General features: G+C 46.6%; 2 protein-coding genes across 2 annotated transcripts in view; one reads left to right on the top strand and one right to left on the bottom strand.

The window, feature by feature from the left end:
• Nucleotides 1–710, bottom strand: part of LOC120909917 — a 59,479-nt gene extending 58,769 nt beyond the window's left edge. Inside the window, exon 1 of the mRNA XM_040321733.1 lies at nt 584–710. The gene's annotated coding sequence lies outside the window, so the exon portion shown is untranslated. The remainder of the gene's footprint in view (nt 1–583) is intronic.
• A 161-nt stretch (nt 711–871) lies between these two features.
• Nucleotides 872–17,498, top strand: LOC120909895 (gastrula zinc finger protein XlCGF26.1-like). The gene is made up of 4 exons (XM_040321693.1): nt 872–1,027; nt 3,148–3,204; nt 10,810–10,938; nt 15,871–17,498. The coding sequence occupies exons 2-4, from the start codon at nt 3,171–3,173 to the stop codon at nt 17,256–17,258; spliced, it is 1,551 nt and encodes a 516-aa protein (XP_040177627.1). The 5' UTR covers nt 872–1,027; nt 3,148–3,170; the 3' UTR covers nt 17,259–17,498.
• Nucleotides 17,499–19,170: the final 1,672 nt, after the last annotated feature.

The raw sequence follows: 19,170 nt of genomic DNA, 5'->3' as shown, positions 1-19,170 counted from the left end.
GATGGTTCCTGTAAGGACTGCGCAGGCGCAATCCTTGCCGACAGAAATCTTTTTGGAGGATGTTAAAAAAAGAGCCAGGAAGCGAAGCGGAGCGAGCGTAGCGAGCCGTCCGAGCGAAGCGAGGACGTGAGTCCGACTGGCCACTTACCTCAAATTCCACATCGCCCTGGAGGTTCAGTGATTTCCGTCGGCAAGGATTGCGCCTGCGCAGTCCTTACAGGAACCATCTTGATAGACGGAACCATAACGTCAGATCACTGGCACGCGCCCTGGAGGTTCGGTGATTTCCGTCTGCAAGGATTGCGCCTGCGCAGTCCTTACAGGAACCATCTTGATAGACGGAAACCATAACGTCCTGGAGGTTTTCTATCGTCCCACCGCGTCCTAACCCCAGATCCCCAAACCACTCCATCAACTTATTTCTATAGAATGTGAGCTCTATGACCCCCCAATCTAATGATCTCCACATCAGAGGACCTGCAGGAAGATGATGATGTGTGGAGGTGACATGAACCCCCCATCCAATCCACACAGAGTGCTGGGACCCCCTTCTCTCATAATAAGACATTATTATTATTATTACCTCCTCCTCACTGAGTACACACTCTCCACATTCAATTCACGCAGCAGGGCCGCTTTAGCGATACAACATCCCCTCCCCGCCTCTTCCTCTGGGCTACAACAAAATGGCGGCTGCCCTCACTCCTCCAGCAAACCTGAGCCACAGGAAAAATGCGACTTCCTTCCCGTTCTCCAGGGGAGCCAATCAAAATTGCTGCACTACCCGCGCTTGACGGCCAGCAGAGGGCGCAGGTCGGCGCTTTCCCTCCTGCGTAGGTGTCTCGTCACATTCGGCACCACATCGCCGATTGCCCCGGAAGTGACGTTCCGTCGCCGCCATCTTGCTACACCCCCACACTCCTACAGGGGACCCGAATGTGACAGGCGCAGCTCTGTCACTCACTTCCGGTGGGTGGTAGAGACTGGTGACCAGGGACTTCCGGTCAGGGTGGCTGTAGAGCTGCTGGTGAGTGCTAGGTGATAATGAGCTGATGAATATTAATGAAGGAGGAGAGGGGGATTATGGGAAGGGATGGGAGCTCCTTTTACCCACTAAGGAGCAGATACAGAGAGAGGAGGAGGGAATAATAATGACTTCTTATTAGGAGAGCACTAATAATGCAGGGCCAGTGTTTTGAATTCTATGTGATGAAAAAAGTACAGAAACATTGCTGTAAAGGAAGGAAGAACCTGCAAAAGATTTTTTTTAATTATTATTTATTATTTAAAAAATGTATTATTAACCACTTAAGCCCCGGACCAAAATGCAGCTAAATGCCCGGGCCCCTTTTTGCGATTCGGCACTGCGTCGCTTTAACAGACAATTGCGCGCTTGTGTGACGTGGCACCCGAACAAAATTGGCGTCCTTTTTTCCCCGCAAATAGAGCTTTCTTTTAGTGGTATTTGATCACCTCTGCGGTTTTTATTTTTTGCGCTATAAACAAAAACAGAGCGACAATTTTGAAAAAAAAGCAATATTTTTTACTTTTTGCTATAATAAATATCCCCCAAAAACATATAAAAAAAACATTTTTTTCCCTCGGTTTAGGCCAATACGTATTCTTCTACCTATTTTTGGTAAAAAAAAAATCGCAATAAGCGTTTATCGGTTGGTTTGCGCAAAATTTATAGCGTTTACAAAATAGGGGATAGTTTTATTGCATTTTTATAATTTTTTTTTTTTTTACTACTAATGGCGGCGATCAGCGGTTTTTTTTCGTGACTGCGACATTATGGCGGACACTTCGGACAATTTTGACACATTTTTGGGACCATTGTCATTTTCACAGCAAAAAATGCATTTAAATTGCATTGTTTATTTTGAAAATGACAGTTGCAGTTTGGGAGTTAAACACAGGGGGCGCTGTAGGAGTTAAGGTTCACCTAGTGTGTGTTTACAACTGTAGGGGGGTGTGGCTGTAGGTGTGACATCATCGATTGTGTCTCCCTATATAAGGGAACACACAATTGATGACGGCGCCACAGTGAAGAACGGGGAAGCTGTGTTTACATAGGGCTCTCCCCGTTCTTCAGCTCCGGGGACTGTAGCGGCGATCGGGTCCGCGAGTCCCGCGGCCGAGGTCACGGAGCTTCGGACCGGAGCCCGCGACTCACTGCTGGGCTTTATACAATCACGTACAGATAAAGTGACTGTGCCCAGCGGTGCCATTCTGCCGATGTTTATCGGCGTTAGGCGCTCCTTAAGTGGTTAAAAAAAAAGGGGTTTACATTGTAAGTGATGTTATGACGTCACTCCGGTCCTCCAAGGCCATAGAGGTGATCACAAAGTGGATATACTCCTTAACCACTTCAGGCCCAGGCCAATTCTGACACTTCGCTCCTACATGTAAAGATCATCATTTTTTGCTAGACAATTACATAGAACCCCCAAACACTATATATGTTTTGTTAGCAGAGACCCTAGAGAATACAATGGCGGTCATTGCAACTTTTTATCTCGCACGGTATCTGCGCTGCAATTTTTCAAACACGTTTTTTGGGGGGGAAAAAAGCAGTTTCGTGCTTTAAAAAAAAAAAAAAAACAGTAAAGTTAGCCCAATTTTTTTGCATAGTGTGAAAGATGAAGTTACACCGAGTAAATAGATACCCAACACGTCACCCTTCAAAATCACAGGCGGAGTACATTTGGTATCACTCCGCCTGTGAAAGAGCCGACGCTATACAGGACGCAACGGCTCCGCTTCCTCTAGCGGCGGCTCCGTACTTCGCACTTATCTGGGCTTGCCGACCTGCCGTCTCAGAGCAAGACATGGCGGGCCACATCGGAGGGTGCGGCCCGCGGGCCAGCGGTTGGGCACCCCTGCTATAGAGGGATATGCTTTGTTCAGATTTCATGTCTGAGGTTTACAACCACTGTGAGATGAAAGTTTTCCTCAGAGATGAATAAAATAGAGCCGGCATCCTTATTTATAATGTTGCAGATCTGTCACCATCCCCTAGTACAACAGTTATTACCATACAGAGATATATGGTACCAAGTGCCAACTGCGCATTATATTTATAAACGGTGTCATTCGTGAAGTACGGGTTGCACACTGACGTTTACCAATTTCCATATTTTACAGTTGGGGTTTCAGATGTTGTTCCCATGATGGAGGGTGACCGGCGCCCAGTCTCACATGGTAAGAGGATACTTAAACCCAGGGGTTGACAAATTTGCTTGGAATCTAGGAGCCAGCTAAAAAAGTTAGGAGCCAGAAAACGCGCCCCGTCCCGCCGAGCTTGCGCGCAGAAGCGAACACGTACGTGAGCAGCGCCCGCATATGTAAACTGTGTTCAAACCACACATGTGAGGTATCGCCGCGATTGGTAGAGCGAGAGCAATAATTCTAGCCCTAGACCTCCTCTGTAACTCAAAACATGCAACCTGTAGATTTTTTTTAAACGTCTCCTATGGAGATTTTAAAGGGTAAAAGTTTGTCGCCATTCCACGAGCGGACGTAATTTTGAAGCGTGACATGTTGGGTATGAATTTACTCGGCGTAACATTATCTTTCACAATATAAAAAAAAATGGGGATAATTTTACTGTTGTCTTATTTTTTAATTAAAAAAAGTGTAATTTTTTCCCCAAAAAAGTGCGCTTGCAAGACCGCTGCGCAAATACGGCGTGACAGAAAGTATTGCAACGATCGCCATTTTATTCTCTAGGGTGTTAGGATAAAAAATATATATAATGTTTGGGGGTTCTAATTAGAGGGAAGAAGATGGCAGTGAAAATAGTGAAAAATTACATTAGAATTGCTGTTTAACTTGTAATACCAACGGCCACCACCAGATGGCGCCAGCTCACACATCTGGTGGTAATAACGTGTAATACCAACGGCCACCACCAGATGGCGCCAGCTTACACATCTGGTGGTAATAACTTGTAATACCAACGGCTCACCACCAGATGGTGCCAGCTCACAAAAAAAAAAAAATTTCCAAGTCGCCGTGACCCTATTTCTAGTCGCCATGGCGACCTGGCGCCCGGGATTTGTCGAGCCCTGCTTAAACCACCATTGTACTGTGGACCGGCGGCTCCTACAGGCACAGCGACCTACCTGTACATTACTGTCCTCCTCCGGGTCACCTACCCTTCCCACTCCCACTGTGATAAGACACAGCAGGATTTTGTCAGCAAGTCCCGGCCAATAATTCCTGGCTGGGGCCTGCTGATCGGCTGTGTCCAATCACAGCCCAGAGCTCTGTGTTGATAATCAATACAGAGATCTGTACAGAATGGATAATCTCTTTGTTTCTTCTCCCTGCAAAGCAGGGAAAAGCAACGAATAGATTTTTTGTAAAAAGCAGCACATTGCTTAGTAAAAGCAGCACACACACTAAACATTGTTAGGCACATATTCAACCCCTTGATCCCCCGAGATGTTAACCCCTTCCCAGCCAGTGTCATTAGTACAGTGACCATGTATAGCAGGGGTATGCAATTAGCGGACCTCCAGCTGTTGCAGAACTACAATTCCCATGAGGCATAGCAAGACTCTGACAGCCACAAGCATGACACTCAGAGGCAAAGGCATGATGGGACGTGTAGTTTTGCAACAGCTGGAGGTCCACTAATTGCATATCCCTGATGTATATTATTAGAAAAAAGGGGGGTACTCCCGCGCTATCACTATAGGTGAAGGTGAATAAATATAGATAGAAGTGTAACTGCTGCAGGCACTGATAAGGCCACTACGGAACCAAAAATTATACAGTGCTAATGAATGGTGCTGCACTGTTACAAATAAACTGCACAATATACATAAAATGATAAAAAATGTAAACATACAATAGAAATTCCATTCTTAGTGTAAACTGAATGTGACTTCTAAAGTGCAACAGTGAAGTACTCAAAATGAACACAAGATGGCAGTCAAACTCCACTGCATATAACTCCTTAAAGTGAAATACACGTCCAGTGCAAATAGGTAAAGTAAGCAAGACTATAAAATGACAAAGTGCAATAATGATGATCTCTAAATACAATAGTAGTGAAAACATGATTGTCCCAAGCTTGATCGTGCAAACAACACAGGCGTGGTGAATATCTCTTCTTTCCATGCAGTGACACCTCTAGAAGGGCGAGTAAATCTGCGTGAGCGCCGAGCTCCTCACCTGCGTCACTTCTTGGTTATTCCTGTCAGGCAATCCCAAGGACCCTGATGAAGTCACGTGACCCGTGACGATACACGTTGGGATTGGCTGACAGGAACAACCAGGAAGTGACGCAGGTGACGAGCTCGGCGCTCACGCAGATTTACTTGCTTAATGTTAGTGTTACCTTTTACAGTTTTTATGGAAAAAAAATTAAAAAACATACTACATTATCTGGGCATTTTTCTCTCTCCCCCTGCTGACTCGGTTGGGGTGTAGGTGGAAGCAGAGTATAGTGGAGCCTTTAGCTACTACCAGGGCCTACACAGCTTCAGGCATGGGCCCCCTGGAGAAGGGGGCGGGTGTCGCAGGTTGAGTAGGGGGGGGGGGGGGTGACGCAAGTTGAGAAGCGGTGGGGGCTGACGGAAAAAAAAAGGGGGATGCCTTTCGGGCCCCTTAGAGGTTGGGGCTTTGAGTTTTGACGAACAAATAAAAAGGTACTGCCTGTACCCCCCTGATGGCGGCCCTGGCTACTACTATTGACTGTTGGATCTATACAAGGAGGAAACCCCCCCCCCCCCCCCAGGCTACTTGATCAACCAGACACCCAGGAAAAGACCCGCAGAGGATACCAGACCATCACTATATTTTCATGCTGTTATCTTGTGAGGTATGAGGCTACTAGAGGTGTCACTGCATGGAAGAGAGAAGGGATACCCACCACACCTGTGTCATTTGCACGATCAAGCTTGGGACAATCATGTTTTCACTACTATTAAGAGATCATCACTATTGCACTTTATGTATCCATCAAGCACTTTGTAATTTTATAGTCTTGCTTACTTTACCTACTTGCACTGGACGTGTATTTCTCTATTGCACCAAGGAGTTATATGCAGTGGACTTTTGACTGCCATCTTGTGTTCATTTTGAGTACTTCACTGTTACACTTTAGAAGTCAAATTCAGTTTACACTAAGGCCCCTTTCACACTGGGGCGGGAGGTGCGCTGACGGTATAGCGACGCTATTTTTAGCGCCGCTATACCGTCGGAATTGTGGCGGTATTCGGCCACTAGCGGTGCGGTTTTAACCCCCGCTAGCAGCCGAAAAAGGGTTAATACCGCCAGCAATGTGCCTCTGCAGAGGCGCATTGCTGGCGGTATTACCGCGGTGTCCCATTGTTTTCAACAAACACACCGTTCCAAAGATGCGGCTAGCAGGACTTTTGGAGCGGTCCTGCTAGGGCACCGCTTCAGCGTGAAATCCTTCAGGTTTTCACATTGAAGACTGCAGGGCAGGAGTTTTCCAGCCGGTATTTAGACGCTATTGTTAGCGCTAAACCGCCTAAAAAATGCCTTGGTGTGAAGGGGGCCTAAGAGTTGAATTTCTATCGTATGTTTGAATTTTTATAATTTTATGTATATTGTGCAGTTTTTTTGTATCAGCTTAGCACATGTATAGTATTGTCACTGGTGACGTCAGTGTAATTTAGGCCCGTTCGCGCCTGAGTGATTTTTTTTGCTTGTAGCTCTAAAACGCTCAACAAGCCAAATCCCATTAATATCAGTGGCCCCTGTTCACATCTGAGCTTTCTGTCACCTAAAGCAAAAAGCCTGTCACCCAAAAAAGTGGCAGATTGGGCCCCATAAACTTTAATGGGAACACCTGAAAATGTGCTACATGAGCGTCTTAGAATCGTTTTGTCACTCGCTTTCTCCTCAAACAGCAGCTCTCCATTATATTCACCACTTCACCCACGTACATATACTGTGGCAGGACGGTCCTTAAGCGCAAAATCACATACCTGTGTGTGATTCCTTGGACCGGCTCTGGGGGCGCGCGTGCCCGCTGCAGGAGCTGTGCTTCCGCTTTGATTGGACACAGCGGGAGCCGATCAGCAGGTCTGGTGGCTGCGATGGCCGCTGGGACCCGCCAATTGTTCGTAAGAGAGGCAGAACAGCGGTCAGGTCTACCTATGTAAACAAGGCAGTCTGCTGTTCTGTCAGAGAGGGACAGAGAGATCTTGTGTTCCTGCTAATCTGGGACAGATCTCTTTCTCCCTCCAGTCAGTCCATCCCCTGCACAGTTAGAAATCACTCCCTATGAGCACACTTAACCCTTTGATTGGCCCTGATATTAGCCCCATCCTTGCCAGTGTCATTTATACAGTGACAGTTCATTCTTTTAGCACTGATCACTGTATTGGTGTCACTGGCCCCAAAAAGTGTCACTTAGTGTTAGATTTGTCTGCCGCAATGTCGCATTCGAAAATCGCTGATCGCCGCCATTAGTAGTAAAAACAAAAAAAAAAGTCCATAAATAAATCTCGTAGTTTGTAGATGCGATAACTTTTGCGCAAACCAATCAATATACGCTTTTTGGGATTTTTTTTTTACCAAAAATATATAGCAGAATACATATTGGCCTAAATTGATGAAGAAATTTTACATTTTTTTTATTGGATATGTTTTTTAGCAGAAAGTAAAAAATATTGTGGTTTTTTTTTTCAAAATTGTCGCTCTTTTATTGTTTATAACCCAAAATATAAAAACCGCAGAGGTAATCAAATACCACCAAAAGAAAGATCTATTTGTGGGGGAAAAAAGGACATCAATTTTACTTGGGCAGAGCGTCGCATGACCGCGCAATTGTCAGTTAAAGCAAAACAGTGCCGTATCGCAAAAAAATTACCTAGTCAGGAAATGGGGTAAAAGATTTTGGTGCTGAAGTGGTTAATATAATAATAATGTGGATTTACAAAGTTAAAATAGAAGACCTAATATTGATATTGAATATATGAAAATTGCACTGGATCGCACAAAGTATAGTGCATGCACTACTTTTTAAAAAAGATAAATTGTGATAAAGCGTGCACCGTGCTATTTAGTACAGCATTAACATCATAAAGTGCAAAAATAGTGCAACATCATGAATGACCACTAGATGTCCCTAGCGGATTAGTTACCAGCACACAGGGGGACCTGTCAGGCGACTCAGCCGCCTGACAAGTCGCGGTCCGCAGTAGTCAATGGAACCGTTCTAATAGGAACAACGCAAGTCCCCCCGACTTAGAAAAAGGTTCCTGTAGGACTTTGGGGGCGATTCGGGGCGACTTGCATTGACTTCAATACAGAAGTAATTTTGCAAGTTGCCTCTCAAGTCGCCTTGAGATCGCCTTGCCGAGTCGCCCCCAAAGTCGTGCCGCCTGTGTTTGAACCGGCTCTAAGTGAACCTGCAAGATATAGAATATATGATACAACCCATGAATTAATCTAAAGTGCTAATAAATAAATATACATGAAAATTGCCTCCCAATGTTTCCAGTGGATAACAAGATATAGGCCCAGATTCTCAAAGAATCGCCTATCTTTAGGCGGGCGTAGCGTATCTCAGATACACTACGCCGCCGTAACTTAGAGTGGCAGGTCCCAAATTCAGAAAGGACTTGCGCTTTAAGTTACGGCGGCGTAGCATAAATTGGCCGGTGTAAGCCCGCGCGATTCAAAGTAGGCTGGTAGGGGGCGTGTTGTATGTAAATGATTGGTGACCCCACGTAAATGACGCGCTTTACGAACGACGCATGCGCGCGCATGCTCAGTATCACGTTGAATTTTCAAAGTAAATTACGCCCGCTCATTGCTTAGTCGACGTGAACGTAACCTACGCCCAGCCCCATTCACGGACGACTTACGCAAACGACGTAAAATACGCCGATGATTGTACGTTTCCGACGTCCAAACCTAACATGACTTACCCCTGCTTTATGAGGGGTAACTTTACGCCGGTCCGACGCCTTACGTAAACGACGTATCTTGATACGCCGGGCACACGTACGTTTGTGAATCGGCGTATCTTGCTCATTTGCATATTCGATGCGGAAATATACGGAAGGGCCCCTAGCGGCCAGCATAAATATGCACACCAAGATACGACGGCGTAAGAGACTTACGCCGCTCGTATCTAGGCAAAATTCATGCCTAACTGATTCTAAGAATCAGGCGCATAGATACGACGGCGCACATTCGGACTTACGACGGCGTACGTGGAGTTACGCCGTCGTAAGTCCTTTGTGAATCTGGGCCATAAAGTGCAGTGTCCAAAGAATTAATTAAATTATTATTGAAAAAGTTAAAACATTTTTTTTCCATCAAATGGTTTCCAATGGTGCATATGATTTCATTGATCCAACAATAGAGTGACTAAAGCCCCATACACACAGATTTTTGTCTTTAGATTTACCAAAACCATGTAGTGCAAGGACCTGCCTGATTGCATACAAATTGAAACTCTTAAAGCGGAGGTCCACCCTGAAAAAATACACAAAAATCCTGCAAAAAAAAATAGAAAAACATTTTTTTACTCAGATGTCCCCATCCTCTGTATTCCCGGGACTCCACACAGGAGATCCTTCAGGAGGATCAGGTAGATGAGACTAAAAATCACGTCTAATTGTCTACTGAATCTACTCTATATGATTGCTGCAGATGTTTATTAGATCTTACAGTGTGCAATATTTGTCTTTGTTTTTAGCATAAAAATATGAATAAAGTTAAAGAGGAAGCAGAAGAGCGGTATGTGAATGGTGATGATCCGTGTAAGGCCCCGTACACACCATAGAATCCATCCGCAGATAAATCCCAGCAAATGGGTTTCAGCGGATAGATCCTATGGTGTGTACACGCCAGCGGATCTTTTTCCGCGGATATTTCTCCCCTGGGATGGATTCCAGCAGATCGGATATTTGCTGACATGCAGAACATATCCATCTGCTGGAATCCATCCCAACAGATGGATCCGCTGGTCTGTACAGACTCACCGGATCCATCCGTCCGAAGGGATCCCCCGCATGCGTCGTAATGATTCGACGCATGCGTGGAATTCCTTATATGACAGCGTCGCGCACGTCGCCGCGTCATAATCGCGGCGACGGCGCGACACGTCATCGCCAGAGGATTTCGGCACGGATTTCAATGCAATGGTGAGTACACTCCATCGTAGAGAAATCCCCCGTGTGTATGGGGCCTCAGAAGGAGAAAGATCCTCCAGAGATCGGCACAGGTGAGTAATAAACACTAAATCCAGGAGAAGAGTCCCAGATCCTCCTTGTTCAGTCACTACAACAATCTCTTCTCCTCCCCCCTCCTCTGTCAGTAGACAGTATGGGGAGACAGTATGTGCCCAGTGGGGGAGTAAGGAGTCAGACTCTGTTAAACTGGTCATACACCATTCATTGGTGGCTAAACGTAATAAAAACAAACAGGATGGAGGTATCCCCCAAACATTGTATTCAGAATACACTGATCAGTGGCTGTAGCCACTGATCAAGGGCAATTTTCCAACATGTCCCTTTGACAGAAGTCGATCAATCAATTGACTTCTATCCAGTGGGGGCAGCCGTGCACTGATCGAATTTCCGATAAATGTGTGGCCAGCTTTAGACTCTTGCTCTCCTAATTAATATTCTATTTAATGCCTACTTGAGGATAGTTGGGGGGGGGGGGGGGGGGGATGTTTGGTGTTACCCTGGAAAACAGTGTACCCTTTGAAGTCCCAACTGAGATGACTGCTGCATTGTTTTGGCTTTCATGCCTCGACTTCAGTAGTCAACATATATAATAATAGACACAAATTCATTTTATTCACAGACCCCAGAGACAAAACTCCCAACCATGTCAACGTTGAAGAGGGGGGAATACAATGTGTGAAGATTAAAGAGGAGGAAATACAATGTGTGAAGATTGAAGAGGAGGTAACCCCTCCAGAGAGCAGCACAGGTGAGGAATAAACACTAAATCCAGAGAAGAGTCTCAGATCCTCCTTGTTCAGTCATTACAACAATCTCTTATTTTTTAAAGGCACCTCAAACAAAAAAAAACTGGAAAAACGCACTTGTTTTGGTGCAAAAACAAACAAATAAGCTACTTTGGTGCCAAACGCGTTGCGTCCCTCGGGTCTGAATGCAATCTCAATCCAGAGAAGAGTCCCAGATCCTCCTTGTCCAGTCACTACAACAATCTCCTCTTCTCCCCCTCCTCTGTCAGTAGACAGTAATGGGGAGACAGTATGTGCCCAGTGGGGGGGTCAGGAGACATCAGCCTCTATTAGACTCCAGCCAGCAGTTGCTGGCTTCAACAGTACAGCTGTCAAAGCCCAGTTTTTGAGACAGCAGCATCTCTGAATTGGTGATTCCCACAATGTTAAAAGCTAAGAAGTCTTCTTCTTCCAAGGTCTATCATTGGAAGGTGAAGGTATAATTCTCTTGGTGTGCATCTCGGAGCTTCCAACTCAGGTGATTCTCCATGGGATGAATTTGTTCCTTCAGCTGCATCTGAACCAGTGTTTTCAGAGACCAGTGGCCTCTCATTCATGGATTAGGACCTTGGTACAGGGTGTCTCCCATGTTTACAACCCTGTTCATTTCCCTGTGCCTCCATGGGATATGAGGAACCTTTGAAATAACTTCCTTGGTTTCAGGGAACCTCTGCTAAAAAAGATTGTATCTAAAACTCATGATACATTAGTATGATGGTCAGTGGGAAGAATGCTCCTTACACTTGTGATCATTGGGAAGAATTACCCCCTCACAGATAACTAAAAAGACCAATGGTGTCAGGGGTAAGGGGTCGACCAATAGCCGATAACAGGTGCCAATATTCTGTACATCACCATCACCTGCCACCCAGATGCAACGTCTCACTTGCCACTGTCACCTGCCACCCAGATGAAGCGTGTCCCTTGCCACTGTCACTTGCCACCCAGATGCAGCGTGTCCCTTGCCACTGTCACCTGCCACCCAGACGCAGCGTGTCACTTGCCACTGTCCCCTGCCACCCAGACGCAGCGTGTCACTTGCCACTGTCCCCTGCCACCCAGATGCAGCATGTCACTTGCCACGGTCACCCAAATGCAGCGTGTCCCTTGCCACTGTCACCTGCCACCCAGATGCAGCTTGTCCCTTGCCACTGTCACCTGCCAACCAGACGCAGCATGTCCCTTGCCACTGTCACCTGTCACCCAGATGCAGCGTGTCACTTGCCGCTGTCACCTAGATGCAGCGTGTCACTTGCCGCTGTCACCCAGATGCAACGTGTCACTTGCCGCTGTCACCCCGATGCAACGTGTCACTTGCCGCTGTCACCCAGATGCAACGTGTCACTTGCCACTGTCACCTGCCACCCATATGCAGCTTGTCACCATCACCTGCCACCCAGATGCAGCATGTCACTTGCCACAGTCACCTGCTACCCATATGCAGTTTGTCTCTACTTGCACTACTTCTGGCATTCTCTCCCCAGAGGCATCCGAGCAGGTAAACTTCCACATAAGGGCTGGTGGGCGGTGAGAGATGACGTAACTATCTCTCTGCTCGCTCGCAGCTGCAGCTCTGTCAAGAGCAGCCTTTGTGGCCCTGTTGTAGGGGCAGGACAGCGGTGATGCGAGGCGGGCAGTGAAAGATGCCGCCATCTCTCTTCTACCTTCCGCACTGCTGACAGAGATTGGCAGAGACTGCAGTAAGTGCCGCATGGGGACAGGGGGAGAAGGTCTAACCAATATCTGTAATATCAGTACGTTTCTGACCGATAATTTGAATATCGGCCCCCAATAATCGGCTGCTCCGATAATCAGTTGACCCCTACTCAGTGGGAACCTATCAGAGGCAGAAATTGCTCATTGCTCAAGGAACCCCTAGCAAGCTCTGGACGAATACTAGAGTTCCATATAACCCCTGGTTGAAAAACCCTGCCTTAGAGACTTTTATCTCTCTACTTTCACTCACAAGGTGGTATTCCTGGTCCCCATCACCCCTCTGAGGCAAGTGTCTGAACACTTATCCTGTAAGGTGTCTTCCCTGGTTTTGCATAGAGACAAAGTGGTATAGAGGCCCAGGATATCCTGCTTACCTACATGGTGGTATAGAGACCCAGGATATCCTGCTTGCCTACATAGTGGTATAGAGGCCCATGATATCCTGCTTACCTACATGGTGGTATAGAAACCCAGGATATCCTGCTTGCTTACATAGTGGTATAAAGGCCCAGGATATCCTGCTTGCCTACATAGTGGTATAGAGACCCAGGGTATCCTGCTTGCCTACATTGTGGTATAAATGCCCAGGATATCCTGCTTACCTACATGGTGGTATAGAGGCCCAGGTTATCCTGCTTGCCTACATTGTGGTATAAATGCCCAGGATATCCTGCTTACCTACATGGTGGTATAGAGGCCCAGGATATCCTGCTTGCCTACATAGTGGTATAAAGGCCCAGGATATCCTGCTTGCCTAGATGGTGGTATAGAGGCCCAGGATATCCTGCTTGCCTACATAGTGGTATAAAGGCCCAGGTTATCCTGCTTGCCTACATTGTGGTATAGAGGCCCAGGATATCCTGCTTGCCTACATGGTGGTATAGAGGCTTAGGATATCCTGCTTGCCTACATGGTGGTATAGAGGCTTAGGATATCCTGCTTGCCTACATAGTGGTATAGAGACCCAGGATATCCTGCTTGCCTAGAGTAATCTCTGCAAATTTCAGCGGAGAGAGACATTTGGCAATTAGTGATTGCAGCCAATTACCACTTCCAAGTCGCCATTGACTGTGTATCCAGAAAAGTGTGTGTGCACTCCACTTTTCTGCCTTTTTTGGAGTTCATACCCTCTTGGATGGCGTCAGTGGTCTGCCCTTAGGCATCCCAGGGTGTCGGGAAGATACTGGAGCCCGAATAGAGACAGCTGGGGTGATTCTTGTCCTGAAAAGCATCAGAGTCGCAGAGCCCTGCAGTTAAGCATCCAGCACTGTCGCCATCTTGAACACGCCCCCCACCCAGGGCAATCTCTGCCTTTCACCTCAACCTGGTGCTCCCATCCATCTGTCTGGCTCCAGTTCACACAAAGGAAATTTCCCTCCTTTACCTAGATGTGGTTTATCTCTTAGCAGAAAGACTGGTTTCTTTTTCATCGTCCTGGATAGTCCCCGTAAGGGTTCTCCAGCTTTTTAATCCCACAAAAATGCCCACACTGCAAGGTTAACTGCTTGTTTTTGTCTAGAGGAGAGGAGATGTATTTACTCCGATCCTCCCAGCACAAGACCGGTCTGTCACCCCTGCGCTCCAGCATTCTTGAATTGTGGACTGCTTTCTCCTCACCCCTAGACAAAATGAGCAGGTTACCCCGTGCAGTACGGGCACAGCCTCACTGCATGGGAATACTTTCTTTGGCCTGGAGTTGGACTTTAAAGTGTAGAAGAGTACAACTTCTGTCATGATGTTTATTAAAGTTTGTGTTCCTGCTTGAGAGGTTTCCCTTACGTTCCATCCAGCTCACCAAATCAGAAAGCGACTTGCAACTTTGCACTATAAAGCTGAAAGTGGTTGTAAAGGCTCAGGTTTGTTTTTTAATGGCAAACCATTTCTACTTCGCACAGCATCCCTAAACATTCTCTTCTGGGGTCCGCCGATGCCGCTCTAGGCTACTCCTCTTCTTGGTACACCCCCATTGGAAGCCACGTCCTATGGTGGCGTACCTTCAGGCTTGCTCCTGAGCCAAGTTGTGCATCCATTGACACACACACACACACACAGAGTGTCTCTGCCCTACCCCCCACTCTCTCCTCAGGATTTGATTGACCGCATCGGGAGCCAATGGCTCTCTCTGCTAAAAATGGGCATAGTGCTGGATCGAGTGAGGTCTCAGGTAAGAATAAGAGGGCGATACTGATACCTAAATATTTTTTTGTTCATGATCAGGGCATTTTTTGGTTTCAGCACTGTGCTACTTTAAACAGAAGCTCCGGTAATTTTTGTGTTTTATTAAAAGTCAGCAGCTATAAAAACTGTAGCTTCTGACCTTTAATAAACAGATGCTCCCCTGTCCCGGGATCAAGCGATGTGCTCACCAGAGCCATCTCTTTCTTCTGTCTTCTCTCCCCGATGCAGGCATCTCAACTGTGGGCACCTGGCTTTGAAAGCTTGCGGCTTCACAGCCGGGTTCCCACTGCGAATGCACAAGCAATGCGGCACATTGTGTCTTCTGGGACCTGTCGCATGTCCCAGGCGACTGCAGGGAGGGAGGGGAGAGGAGAACTTCCTCTCCAGTTGCCTAGGCAATCTGAGCTTGAGGTGGGAGCGTGTACCTGTCAAAATCAGGTACCTAAGCCCCTCCATCCCCAAAAATAAGTGTAATTTGGGGAAGAGGAGGGGGAAGAGAGCATACATGTTGTGAGCAAAACCAACAAGACAGAACTATATCACATACAATTCTAAATTTATTATACAAAAGTTAACAAAGACATAGTAGTAAATACATCTATGTGTTGTACCCAGGTACAGTTCACATCTACAATACAGAGAATACTGAGCACATGCTCAGTTTGGTGTGTATTGCTAGAGAGTTTTTTTTACTTGGGAGAGTGCACAGGGCCAAATCAGCACTGTCCAGACAGAGGGTTTGGAGTCCTGCATCCTCATAGGACAATTAGGGGAGAATGAAAACTCCTACAAGTTTTAACCAGACACTGATAGAAGTCACAAGACTGCTATATACTGCTGATGAGAAAGGGTACTTAGTAGTTTATATTTACAAAAATGATTGCATTTGCTTGTTCTGTGTACTGCGAGAGACCAGATATAGTGAATGCAGGCTCCTGGGTTTAGTAACACTTTAATTGGATGGAGTTTAAGTTCATATTTCCCACTTTCATTTTCTCTAGATGGAGAGCATCATAGATATAGTGAAGAGCCTCCAGATGACAGAAGAGAAGTTGCATCTGACTCTTCCAAAGCAAACCCGATCACCCCAAATCTTCATCCAGCACCTCGCAATGGAGATCTGTCATTGTTTGGAAATGGGAAGCATTTTTCTGGCCACTTACACTTCATCATCCAACAAGCAGCACTCCACAAGGGAGAACTATACTCATGCACTCTGTGTGGTACATACTTTACTGATAGGGCAGGACTCCTCTCACATGAGAGATTGCACACGGCACAGAAACCATACTCCTGTTCTGTATGCGGTAAAGGTTTCCCCTGGAAATCATCCCTCGCCAAGCATGAAAAAATCCACAGGGGAGAGAAGCCGTATTCATGCTCACAGTGCGGAAAGAGCTTCATTGAAAGATCCTCTCTTGTTATCCATGAAAGAATTCACACTTGTGAGAAGCCATTTTGTTGTTCTGAGTGCGGCAAAAGCTTCACCCATAACGGGAATCTCAACGCTCATCAGAGGACTCACCAAGGAGTGAGACCATTCCCATGCTCCGAGTGCGGGAAGTGCTTTAGCCGGAAATCAACTCTTGTCATGCACGTTAGGATTCACACGGGAGAGAAACCATATGTATGTTCCGAATGCGGGAAGACATTTTCTTTGAAGCAATCTTTAATCTCGCACACAAGAATTCATACGGGAGAAAGGCCGTTTTCATGCCCCGAGTGCGGAAAATGTTTCCGCTGCAGGACCCGGCTTCTCAAGCACCAGAGGACTCACACGGGGGAAAAGCCGTACGCGTGTTTAGATTGCAAGAAGTGTTTCTCATCACGGGAATGTCTTATCAGACACCAGAGGACTCACACGGGGGAAAAGCCGTACGCGTGTTTAGATTGCAAGAAATTCTTCTCATCACGGGAATGTCTTATCAGACACCAGAGGATTCACACGGGGGAAAAGCCATATAAGTGTTTGGAGTGTGGAAAGTGCTTTGCAGATAGATCGGTTCTCGTCATACACCAAAGAACGCACACTGGGGATCGCCCCTATCCGTGTTCTGTGTGCGGGAAGAACTTTTCTTGTAAGCAGCAACTGACCGGACATCAGAAAGTTCACACGGGGGAGAAGCGACATTACTGTGATGAATGCGGGAAATGTTTTACCCGAAAGTCAACTCTTGTGACGCACCAAAGAATTCACACGGGGGAGAAGCCCTACTCGTGCACGGAGTGCGGGAAATGTTTTTCCGTGAGAAAACGTCTTATTTCACATGAAAGAACTCACATAAAAGGCAAATTGTTTTCTTGTTCTGAATGTCAGAAATGTTTTGCCGACAAGTCAGCATTTGAAACACATCTTAGAACACACACGGGGGGTATCTCAAATTCGTAGTGAACCAGAAGCCTTTCTGACCATCTGATCAGACATCAGTGAATTAACTCTGAGGTGAAGCCATGTTCCTGTTACAATTGCAGGAAATGTTTTAGCTGGAAGTCACTTCTCACTACACATGAAAGCGTTTCCCCTGAACAGTATTGCACTGGGGAGAAGACATTACCTAGGGTTGTCCCGATACCACTTTTTTAGGACTGAGTACAAGTACCGATATTTTTTTTCAAGTACTCGCCGATACCGAATACCGATACTTTTTTAAAATGTGTCCCCAAATGCAGCCATGTCCCCCCCATATATGCAGCCATGTCCCCCCCATATATGCAGCCATGTCTTCCCCATATCCAGCCATGTCCCCCCCATATGCAGCCATGTCCCCCCCATATCCAGCCATGTCCCCCCCATATCCAGCCATGTCCCCCCCATATCCAGCCATGTCCCCCCCATATCTAGCCATGTCCCCCCATATGCAGCCATGTCCCCCCCATATGCAGCCATGTCCCCCCCATATGCAGCCATGTCCCCCCCATATGCAGCCATGTCCCCCCCCATATGCAGCCATGTCCCCCCCCATATCCAGCCATGTCCTCCCCATATCCAGCCATGTCCTCCCCATATCCAGCCATGTCCCCCCATATGCAGCCATGTCTCTCCCCATATCCAGCCATGTCCCCCCCATATATGCAGCCATGACCCCCCCCATATCCAGCCATGACCCCCCCCATATGCAGCCATGTCCCCCCCCCCCCATATGCAGCCATGTCCTCCCCATATCCAGCCATGTCCCCCCCCCCAAAAAGCAGCTATGTCCCCCTTACCGTACATGCTGCCGCATCCCCGCTTGGTTAATACGGGTGGGGAACATTACAGCTTTGAATAGCTGTAGTCTCTCGCGCCGCTCTGCGTATAGACACTCCCCCTTGCTCGGGATTGGACAGTTCACCCGAGCAAGGGGGAGTGTCTATGCGCTGCGGGAAAGACTACAGCTATTCAAATGAATGCTGTAATGTTCCCCGCCCATATTAACCAAGCGGGGATGCGGCGTAGCGGCGGGATTCGTGCGGGGGGGGGGGGAGTATTATATTTTGGTATCGGGGGAATCGGTCCCGATACCGATACTAGTATCGGGACAACCCTAATTACTACTATAGATGTTTTTCCTTGTAGATTGCAACTTCAAAAAAAGAAGAGGATTCATACAGGAAAGAAACTGTCTTCATATTCAAATTGTGGCCAGTGGTTTTTTTTTCAGAGAAAAACCTAAATATGCAGCAGAGAAGCCATATACATGGGTCCGAAACAGGAGATGCTTTATCTACAAAATGAGCCAGATTAGACATGAGGGAGTCTAATGGCGTGTACACACGATCGGAAAAAGTTCGATGTGAGCTTTGGTCGGAAATTCCGACCGTGTGTAGGCCCCATCGGAATTTTCCTGTCGGAATTTCCATCAAGAAAAATTTGAAAGCTGGTTCTCAAATTTTCCGACAAGAAAAGTTCTTGGAGGAAATTCTGATCGTCTGTATGCAATTTCGACGCACCAAAAACCACGCATGCTTGGAATAAAAAAAACACATTAAGCGTATATTAATTGGTTTGCGCTAAATTTATAGCGTCTACAAATTAGGGGATAGATTTATGGCTATTTAATTATGATTTTTTTTTTGTAGTAATGACGGTGATCTGTGATGTTTATCGTGATTGCAGCGAACAGATCGGACCCTTTTGACACATTTTTGGGACCAATGACATTTTATAGAACGATCAGTGCTATAAAAATGGACTCATTACTGTATAAATGCCACTGGCAGGGAAGGGGGTTAACACTAGGGGGCGATCAAGGGGTTAACTGTGTGTTCCCTCACTGTGTTCTAACTGTGGGGGTATGGGACTAACTAGGAGAGATGACAGA

This window comes from Rana temporaria, chromosome 8, assembly GCF_905171775.1.
Source record: "Rana temporaria chromosome 8, aRanTem1.1, whole genome shotgun sequence".
Lineage (NCBI taxonomy): Eukaryota > Metazoa > Chordata > Amphibia > Anura > Ranidae > Rana > Rana temporaria.
This window is presented reverse-complemented; position numbering and strand designations above follow the sequence as displayed.